Here is an 11,033-nt window from a genome sequence, read left to right as displayed (position 1 = left end):
TGAATATTAGAGAAAAAATACAGAAAATGGGAAATATGATATATATGAAATTAAGTATGAAAAAAATACATAACTAAGGTCATATTTGTATGAAATGTAAAAACCTGGAACCACATTGTTCACCAAGAGATGTTTTTTAAATTGGAAAAATAAAAAACTTATCTCCCCCCCCCGCCCCCCCCAAAAAGACACAAGCAGTACCCTGCTGGATCAGACTCCGGCCCCTCCATCGCTTTGCTCTCTCAGCGGCTGGTCTATTGCCCAGAGCCTCCCAGCAAGTGGACTCCAGAGGAGGGCCCCACAAAGAGGACCCGCTTCCTGACGCTTTGGTTAACGTGACCCTCCTCTTTCCCTGTGGACTCCACTGGCTATTAACTATTTTTTCACCACGAATTTCAGCAGCAGCTCTGAGCTACTAGCTACGTGTGGAATATACAATTCAAAACTTAGACTGGAGAGAAGTGATACTGTAAAACAAGGCCTTCAAACTTGACAGCTTTAAGACTTGTGGACTTCAACTCCCAGAATTCCTGAGCTAACATGACTGGAGGAGGAATTCTGGGAGTTGAAGTCCACAAGTCTCAAAGCTGTCAAGTTTGAAGACCCCTGCTGTAAAATATAATAACCAGGAAGACTACAATTTCTCAAACCTAATTTGAGAAGAGATATTACAGGACAAAACAGTATAATAAGCTTTCACAGAAGCCATGAGAACGGTGTTAGAAGATTTGGTATCCACTTACAACCTCAGCTTACCAGAAAAGGTAGCTTGTGATGCTGCGCAAGGTATCAGCATGTGGTTGTGGCGCCTATTATGAAAAGAGCAGCCGGTACCCAGCGGCTTTGCACCCCATTCCCCCAGGGCCGCGCACGGGACTCAATAGTTCAATTCGGAATAGAGCTGGAAGGGACCCTGGAGGTCTTCTAGTCCAACCTCCCCCCCCGCCCCCCGGCTCGAGCAGAAGACTCCTGTACCACTTCGGACAGGGATGGAACCCCCGCAGCTTCTGAAGGCAACTTCTGTTCCACCGGTTGGTTGTCCCGTCAGGAAGTTTCTCACTCCGGGTCCCATGTTCCTCAGCCACTCTTCGCTCTTCCTCCAAGGGATCGCGCTGCAGCGTCGGGGCTCCCTTCCCGGGCGGAGGGCAGGTGGCAAAAAAGCGCCACGCAGGAAAGGGCGCGGGCAGTTTCGGCCTTCTCCTGGGCCAGGCAGGCTCTGCTCCTTGGTGAGGCCGAGGGGCTCCGGGCGAAGAGGCTCCCCTGCCGGAAACGCCCCTGGGGAGGAGGGCCCTGCCGCGGAGGGCGGGCGGAAGCGCCTCGGCGAAGGGCCCCCGCCACCTCCGCGCGGACACGGGAAGGGGCGGCCGCTTGCATCCGGGCCACCAATCCGGCCGCTCTTTTCCCGCGGAGCTGCCCGCCATTGGCTGGATCCTAGAGCTGCGGCTGCGCCCTGTGCTCGTTCGGGGCAGGCCGGCCTCCCGCCGCCCGGGCAAGATGGCGGCGGCGTTGGCGGCGTTGGACGCGCCCGGGGCGGAGGGGCAGAGACAGCGACGGCGGGCGGACGGCGATGATCCTCAAGGTGGCCGCCGCCTCCTTCTCCTCCTCCTTCTCCGGCGGTGGCGGCGGCGGCTCCGCGGAGCTTCTCCGGCATGGCGCGTCTCGCCGATTACTTCGTGGTGGTCGCCTTCGGCCCGGGCAAGCGCGGTGAGCCAGCAAGGGAGCGACTGGGCGTGGTGGGGTGAGGGCGGGCAAGCCGGCGGGGGCCTTGCGCTCCGGGCTGGGCCCGCGGAGGCTCCGGGTAACGAGCAGCCGGGGTTCCCGGGAGAGGAGCGGCCGCCGAGCCTGGCGCTTCCAGGGTGCTGAAGCTCCGCTCGCTCTGCACGGCAGTCGGTCTCGGGAAGCCGAAGGTGGCCCCGGAGGCCTCCCGCGGCGCTGCCGGGCAGGCCTCCGGGCTGGGCTGGGCTTTCGCACCGGAACGCTCGGCGGGCGCTGGTCGCCGCTCGGTTACAGCGAGAGCTCCCGGGGAGGGTCGCGGAGCATCTCTCGCCGCCGAGCGTGCGGCTGGGATGCCGTTCCCCGGGGGCCAGAGGGAGACGGTGTGCGGGCGGCGGCCCGGAGGAAGAAGCTCCGGTCTCCGGTGGCGGAAGGGCCCGCGCGGGAGGGCGTGCAAGGTCTGAGCGGGGCCTCCTCCCGTGTCGAGTCTCCCGCTTGGAGCGCGATGCTCTTCTCGGGGCTCCCGGGCGGCCTTTATGAGCGAAGCCTGCAGAACGGAGCAGGTTTAGGTCCTTTCGCTCTGAGCAGGGCAGAGGAGAAAAAAGCGGCGGCGGAAGTGGGCCGTTCAGATCAACGGAGACGGGGGAGGGGGCAGGAAAACGACACCTGCCCTGCCTCAGCCCCCACAGCAAGGGGGCTAACCGTGGGGCCAGGTGGTTCCAGACGCTTCACTTTAACTGTTGGGCAGACGCGCTTCCAATGACCCCCAGCCTTGCTTGGGCCGGTTTAACTTTCAAAGTGGCTGCTTTGCCGCCCAAGTTCACCCAAAGAAGGCAGTGCGGCTCTTGCGAGAATCACTAGCAAGGGGTACCGCCAGCGCTTGGAGCAAAGATGTTTTGTTAACCACAAACGATGGAGGAAATGAGGCAACCGGAGAAAATGCAGCCTATTAGCAATCGGATTCCATGTAGCAGAAGGTTGGAAAACTTTAGCACAACTTTTCTTGGATGATAGAACTTAAAAGTGTGGGGAATAGTGGAAAAATCTTTATTTATATGTGGTCTCCATATTTTAGCCCTACCAAGAAAGTTGTCTCTAAAAGTTCTGTTTCTACAATTGTCATAGAAAAAAAATTGTGCATACTTCTTAAAATTACAAATTTAATTATATTTTTCCAAATTATCCATTTTGTACTTTTATGTACTTTCTGTTGCTACCTAAATAAGAAATGTTTGGTGTTTTGATTTTGTTCATTTTTTTCTATATATTTAAAAAAATTATTAAAAACAACTAGTGAGAATTAGGTAAAACGTTCTCTTTGCCATTGCCAAACCCAAGTGGTGTGTTAAGGCCTTGAAATCTGTGCTTTCGCTTCACTACATTTCTTCTGACTAGCAGATCAGTCAAATAAACCATCCTCTGTCACCGAAGGTAGAAACAGGCATGGAAAACCAAGGAAAATCTTCAAAAGATCTGAAAAGGGTCCCCCAGCCTCAAATCCGTGTACTAAAGGACACCACGGGGCGGATAGCAACAGTGATAAAGGTGATCAGATAAGGATGGAAGGAGCAGGGCCAGCTATAGAAATTTTAGCAAATTTCTAGGCAAAGTCATTATTCTTGAGTCTTTTCTGATGCAGAATTTATGATACATAATCATTTGGAAATTAAAGTGGTTCAAATTGAATAAATGATTATCAGCTGCTGTCCTGTTAATGCAATAAGCTGAAAATTATTAAACATCACTATAACATATAATAGCTGTTAATGTTCTTTAACACAATATACATGGAGAGTAAAACCATTTGGTAAATTTTGGGATTATTCCATTCGCTATAATCAAATATATTTCAGGTACTATCAAAGGTATCAATTGTCGGGAGTGTGCTGGCATGTAAATTTAATAAATTATTTAATCAGTGGATATTTATAAAGAAAGGGATCTTATGTGTTGATTTCTTTTAAGTGCTTTGAAATAATTCTTTCAATGAAAATTTCATTGTTGAGTATTTCATATTGTAAATTTCAGGTTAATATTGCCATTAATAAATAGTTAAATGCTGCAGATAATCTATAGGGAATAATATTGTTAAAATGAGTGTTACTTCAAGACTTATTTACCATTGGAAGAATTCTTGTGTTGCTGTTTGTTATGTATTTAACATTTTGATATGTTGAAAAAGGTTCATTAGGATGGACAAATTTGGAGGTCATTCTTAACAAAATGACAACTTAAGAAATTTGGGGGGGCGGGGGGCGGAGGAGAGAGGCCAATTTTCCCAATTTCCATTTCTATCATTGTGCTTACATTTTGAACTTTTTCCTGTGGAATCTAAGTGATTCTCCTCAAAGAATTGTGGGCACAACTAGAAAATTATTAATTGACTCTTCAGGTGACTTGTAAGGTTTTGACTTTGGCATCAACCAACAGTGAACAGTATAATATATTATCTTCTTCTCTTCTCTCTCTCTGTAAAAGTGAAATACCACTCATGCATCATCAAAAAATCTCCAGAACTGTACAACCTACAAACTTGAAATTTGGCATGTATGTTCCTCTTGGCTTCTAGGTGCTCACTAAGAAAAGAATTTTTGAAATGACCATCAGAACATTAGAATTTCCTATATTATTATTAACATGTTCTGATGCTAAGGAGTTCTATTCCCCCTCCCCACCTGAAAAGAAATCTGTTCCAAATGCAAAGCACAAGCAGAGGAGAGGAGTTTCAGCTTCAGTTTTACTTTCACAATACCAAGCAGCTTTAGTACAGAACAGTTGAGCTAAGCCACGCCCAGGCTCCTTGCTGTCTCCTTGCTCACAACAAATACTGTTTCAGTTTCCAAACAGCCCTCAACTCTCTTACACACTGACACGATGCTAGCCAGATGAATACCGGTGGATACTGGTAGGCAGAGGCACAATTACCCCCCCCCCCATTTTCCTCCCCAAAAACTAAGCCCGACCACATAGTTTCATAGCGAAGCACGGGTATAGAGCTAGTAGGGGATAAGCCTGAGAAGGAAGCTTCATTCCTATGAGGAATTGTGGTAACGGGGAACCTTGATTTATGACCAGACTTGGGACTAGGATTTCTGTTGCTAAATGAGGCAGTTGTAAAGTAAGCCATTGTGTGACCACAATCGTGGCCCTTCCAGCTGCCCTTAACCAAGAATCGTGGATCCTAAGTGGGAGGGAGCCTCGGAAGAGTGGTTGTGCCCCAAGGGGTGCCACACATGAGTTGGGGGGTGCTGCAGTGCAGCGCAAAGCTGCAACCACCCTTGGAAGCCTCACCTGCCCCAGCCCAGCAAAACTTCTTCCTGCCTTCATCGTTGATTGGCATTCACCTTTGCACCATGTTGCTGAGCCATTGAACAAAAAACAGGGCTTGCTGTGAAGCAAGGTATTCCGAGCCACCTTCTCTAACCAGAACTGACCTATCCATTGTCTACATCCCAGGAGAAACTCCTTATAATCCCACACTTTTTGTGAGATAAAGAAGACTGGGTTGAAGTAAGGAGGCCGTGTTCTTCCATCACAACCCCGATACTATAGAACAGCCTCCCTTTACGTGTCAGATGCACTGCTTTGGGGCAGGAGAGGTGGCCATTGGCTGGGCCATCCAAACATTGAAAGGGTTTGGCCTTTAACCAAGAAGAACTCCTTTTTGCAGAGCCGTTTGGCTTGACCTTATAGAGTATATCAGGGAGCTGAGGTGAGACTGTGAAGCAGTAGTTTGGCCTGGGAGCCGGCATGAGAGCAGTCACTGACAGGAAGCGTGGCTGCTGTGGTGGGAAAACACCGGCTTTCCTGAATGGCAGCAATGGTTTTGCTTTTACATGCAGGTTGGTTGGTAGTAAAACACGCATTATCCAAAATGTCATGAAGGCTCAGCTGAAGCGGGAGAGGGAAGGTAGCCTCCTTTCCCACACCCCTCTTTGCCTGGACGGGGCAGTTTGTGAGGTAGCAGAGCAGCGCTGGAGGGTAGGAAGGAAGGAGGGCTGCCATCAGGAGGAACAGTATCTCGCTGCTCTGGCATACTCATTTTGAGAGTTTGCTATTTCAGTACATAAACATCTCCGCTCTTTGCACAACAGGTTTTTTCTTTCTGAGCAGGCCAAAGTGAACTGCAGTGTGGCAGGGGATTTTGTTAGACTTCTTGTCTTTGGGGAGTTTAATGCTTGTTCTGACATGACTTGATTAAAAGAGGTGGATGACCTCATCTTGTCCCAACTGTCCAGCTCTCGGGACACCATCAGACACCCAGGTGCCCGGCACTTTATTATTCTGCTTGGCCGTGGAGAGAAAATGTTGGGGGTTTCTGTAACTCCATTCCGGTGGGCAGATCACTCTTCCTACCCATTTAAGATAACCTCCTGAAATCACAGCAGCCCCTCGCTCAGCTGAGATTCAGAAAAACCCCTAAAACCTGTCTTTTGAAGAGAAGGGGGTTTGTACATTTTCATCCCAGGTACCATTTAAGGTGTTCCTAGAACAGGAAGTGTTATTTTTTTTTGTAAAGTTTTTTAATATTTACAATAAATCCATCCTTCATTTTGTGTCAACTGGGTATATATATCTTTGGCAAAGAATCACATTTCTTATATAACCCTTATTTCTTATGTCTGTTATCTTTATAACAATCTTATTTGTCTATGTATTCATCTTGGAAGTGTTATTATTGATGGTTAATCCTGCTTCTTGTTTGGATTGGCACAATTCACTCTACTTGGGGCTGCCCTTGAAGCCCATCTGGAAATTCTGGCTGCTCATCAATGCGGCAGGGCAATTAGTAACAGGCTCAGCTAGGTTTGGTGTGTGACATCACCACTTCAGGAATGGCACCAGCTTTCAGTCGGTTTCTGAGTGCTTATTGTTCTGCTTGAAAACTTCCAAGCTCTTCATGAATTAGGATCTGGGTATCTTCGAGTGAAATCTGCTCGATCAATCAGACCTGGTAAGGAAGACCTGCTCCAGCTTCCAGGCTCTGGGGAATGTTGCTTCTAGAGACTCCAAAGGAGGCAACCTTTCTCTGGGACAGGCCCCACCTTCTGAAGCAGCAGGCCCGTGAAGGAAATAGTGTTCCAGAATGCAATGAAGACCCAGTTGTTTTGGAGGTTTTCCTGAAGAGACAGTGCCGGGTATCTGTGGTTATATTGAGGGATAGATATATTGTCCTTCAGTATCATCTATCATCACACTCATCTGGGTCAACTTAGGGGGTTGGGAGAGGGGGAATTGCATTATGGGGGTTAGGCTTTCTGCAAGGCTGAGTCCAGTCAGAGTTGCGGGTGGGGCGATCCAACTTGTACAAGGCCCCTGCTTTCTGAGCTGCCTCTGGGCTCTGCCCGGTTCTATGTAACATCTACGTCAAAGCCACTGGGTGAGGTTATCTCTTGACGTGGGGTGTGGTAACATCAGTTTGTCAATGATACTCAGTCGTACCTCTCTACCCAGGGCGAGCCACGTGTTGCCATTGAGGTCCTTCCTCAGTGCCTAGAGGCCGTGAAGATCAGGAAGGGGGGGCAGGGAAAGATCTTAGTTAAATCTTGTCAAAGATCGAGTAGCTGTGCATTTTAAGGTCCCCTGTGTCAGGCACGAAAGACCAGGTCCACATATGAAAGGCCAATTAAACTGATTTATTGCTAAAAACCTTTTACAGGAATCTCCAAAGATTAGCACCTGCTTGGAGTTAGTTAAGAAGGGTCAGTGGGATTCAAAAGGGATTGGATCTAGTTTGCTTATGGCTACCTAGGGACTCTAGGCTGATTCCTCTTTTTACTCTGCCCCCAGATTGTGCCCTCCTATACCTTGCCTCTGGTGATTTTCCCTCATTCACTCTGCCTGGAGGTGCACTTCTCCAAGCCAGAGCGGAGGCGCAATTTGGGGTTCTCCTGGACTCACCGCTCCTGCCCAAAGAGCAGATGGCCCTTGTGGCAACAGAGGACATTTGCACAGGTTCTTCTGCTTCCTTCAGGCACGACCATTCCTGGACCAGGAAGCCTTGCTGATGAAGTCTAATGCCTTAGTCTGTCTGTCTGTCTGTCTGTCTGTCTGTCTGTGTCTCTCCCTCCCTCCCTTCCTCCCTCCCTCTTTTGACAACTGTCTCCCTTAATGACAGAAATTTTGTGCTCAGTTGTGATCATAACTCGAGAACTGCAAAATAACAGAGTTCGAAGGGACCTTGGGGATCTTCTAGTCCAACCTCTCTGTGCCCTTTCAGACAAATGGCTGTCCAGTCTCTTCTTGAAAGCCTCCAGGGATGGAGAACACATAACCTTTGGAGGCAAGCGGTTCCACTGCTTAATTGTCCTCACCCTCAGGAAATTCCTCCTTAATTCCAGGTTGCCTCTCTCCTTGATTAGTTTCCATCCGTTGCTCCTTGTCCTGCCCTCTGGTGCTTTGGAGAAGAGGTTGGCCCCCTCCTCTTCTTTGGAGCAGCCCCTGAAAGAATACAATACCTGTATTACCTGAAAACCTAAGATAAAATGTTTGTCTTAAAGCACATGAGAGTGAGTGGCATGATCTTGAAAAGGAAATTTATATATATATATATATCTCTGTAGGTGCTTCTTGACTTGACTGAGTCTGGAATTACAGTTGTACATTGTTAAGCAGATCACCATCTGACCGTGCCCAATTTTATTACTTTTCTTTTTTGCAATGATCATTAAGTAAATACCATCATTGCTAAGTGAACCCAGTTTAGTCATTCTTTGCTGTAAACCATAAGTAAACACTGGCAAAAAAAGGTCACTCATTGTGGTCACGTGACTGTGGGACAACACAACACAACACAGACAGCCATAAATGCAGGCCGGTTCCCAGGTGTGCAAAATGATCCCACGTGATTAGGGGAGGCACGGGTGACTGTCGGAACAAAACAGGTCGTAAGTACTTCTTTGGGGATCTGTTGTAACTTCAAATGGTTGCCAAGCAACCGGTCGTAAGTTGAAGACTACCTGTTTTAACATCGCTCCTTAGTTTGTTCAAGTCATTTTTGATCGCTCCTTAATTTGTTCAAGTCATTTTTGATCGCTCCTTAGTTTGTTCAAGTCATTTTTGGCTCCTGGGATCTGGCTGATCTAGTGCCTGAGGGGGCCTGGCTCTCTTCGTGTCCAAAACAGGACTCAGGTTCCCAGTTTCACTGCATCAAACTGGCCCTCTCAAAAATAGCTACAAGACAGGCGATGCAAAACGAGAACCCAAACCTGCCAAAGCAAAGCCGATTAGAAGGCTCAGATCCCAGCATCCATAATAGAGGGTTAGCCGGATGCTTGCGCTTTGTGGGGACAGGCCCCGCCTGCGACTGCGATGGTGCCAGCCAGGGCTGGGCCAGGCCCACGTCTCCCACGAGGAGTGGAGATTTTGCAGCCCTGAGGGTTGAATGGACGCCACTGTTAGCTTGAGGCCAGGTTTGCTTTGTGCTGTCACACGGTGGGCTCCCTGGTGCATTTTGGAAAGTCTGAATGCAAAAAGATTTCGAGTTGTGCGTCAGGAGACTTGTGTCAGATCCAGACACACGTGACCCGTGGCACCGGAGCCCTTTAGAAACATTTTGTCCTGGTATCTGTTCACTTTATTGCTTGCTGCTTCTCTTCCCTTAAGTAGAGCCGTACAAATAGAGGCTTTTACTTCCTGCATTCCGACATCACAGTGCAATTAAACATGTTGGCCATCCCTTGCGAAAGAACGCTTGTGACCTCACGGAATGATTAACAATAAAATAGTTCACCTTAAAAGGTCTGGGTAGAGCCTCATCGTCCCGCTTGGGAGGCTGGCATTTCCCACCTGATTCTTGCCAGTGGCATTGTCCTGAGTGAAGGGTCTCCCGTGAAGCACTGGACACTGAGGAGTGGGCGAATGTCTCCTTTTGCCAGCTGCAAAGACAGGCTCCTTCCTCCTGCATGTGGGATGCGTTTCCTTGGTCTGCACAGGGAGAAGGTTGAGATCGCAATCCTGCCGCTTGGCCATAGGAGCCGAGTCGAAATATGGCCGGTGACTTTTCTGTTGCCCGCGTCTCATGAAGTGTTTCTCTTGAGGGCTATGACATCCTGGCACATTGAGGAAGACCTGGTGAACAGGCTTCTTTTGAGCTTTGCTGGTTCCTACAAGCCCTGCTGAGCTTCGGTCCTGGTATGTGAGGCAGCTGCTTGTTTTTAAATTTTCTAAACAAGCTAAATATGTTTTTGGGACAATTTGAGGCAGCAAACAACATTCCGCAAAGGAAGGCTGTTCCCCTTCCTGATGAACAGGTGCTCAGGTCCTGCAGAAAGTCAACGCTCGGAAAGCTGCAGATCCTGATAAGGTCCCTGGGCGAGTACTTAAGGAGTGTGTGCTGACCACCATTCTCACAGACATCTTCAACCTCTTGTTGCATCAGGCCCTGGTTCCATTTTGTTTTAAGACTGCAATCGTTATACCAGTGCCCCCCAAAATCTATAATCACTTGTGTTAAAGATTACCGTCCAGTTGCACTCACTTCCACTATGATGAAGAGTTTTGAGAGATTGGTAAAGGACTATATGGTTTTATACCTTCCCCCTACACTTGAGTCATTACAGTTGGCCTATCGGAAGAACCGCTCTATAGATGATGCACTTTCCTAGGTGCTTCATCTTAGCTTGGCGCCCCTCGAGGAGAAGAATACTCGTGCGAATGCTGTTTGTTGATTTTAGTTTGACGTTCAACACAATCATTCCTCGGCATTTGGTGAACAAACTGGGCCTATTAGGTTTTAATACTCCTTTATGTAACTGGATACCTGATGGCCTTTATCAATAGGCCCCAGTTTGTGTGAGTTGGGAGAAAACTTTCCAACTCCATCTACTTGAGTAGAGGTTCCTCTCAGGGCTGTGTCTCCAGTCCGCTACTGTCCACCTTGATGGCCCACAACTGCTGTGCCAAAGGTGTTATCATATTGTGAAGTATGCAGATGACATGGCAGTGGTGGGTCTTATCTGGGACGACAGTGAAGATGCTTTTAGGGAAGAGGTGAAGGCTCCGGTGGACTGGGGCAATAAAAGTAACCTGGTTCTAAATGTTAATAAAACAAAGGAGATCATTGTAGATTTTAGGAAGAGCCGCATAGTCCTGCTCCACTCAGGATCAAGGAGGAAGCCGTAGAGAGGGTCAACAGGATTAAGTATCTGGGGGTGCAGATAACTAACCATCGGAACTGGCCTCTGCACACAATATCCTTAGCGAAGCGTTTGCAAACCGGCATCTGCATTTCCTGCGTCGGATGAGGAGAGCACATATTTCTCCTTCCGTCCTAGTCACTTTTTACACAGGCACGATTGAGAGCATTTTAACAAACTACA

The 11,033-nt window shown here is 48.4% G+C and overlaps 1 protein-coding gene across 1 annotated transcript in view; it reads left to right on the top strand.

Moving 5' to 3' along the window:
- The first annotated feature begins 1,308 nt into the window (after positions 1 to 1,308).
- Positions 1,309 to 11,033, top strand: part of SBF1 (SET binding factor 1) — a 57,321-nt gene continuing 47,596 nt past the window's right edge. The window contains 1 exon segment of the mRNA XM_087969052.1: positions 1,309 to 1,704. Within this exon segment, the coding sequence (XP_087825178.1) occupies positions 1,650 to 1,704 (55 nt within the window). The 5' untranslated portion in view covers positions 1,309 to 1,649.

This window comes from Notechis scutatus, chromosome 6 (assembly GCF_049901735.1).
Source record: "Notechis scutatus isolate UNSWTSFEM ecotype Mainland chromosome 6, rNotScu1.2, whole genome shotgun sequence".
Taxonomy (NCBI): Eukaryota; Metazoa; Chordata; class Lepidosauria; order Squamata; family Elapidae; genus Notechis; species Notechis scutatus.
Note: the sequence above shows the minus strand (reverse complement) of the source record. Positions and strands in the feature narration are given on the sequence as shown.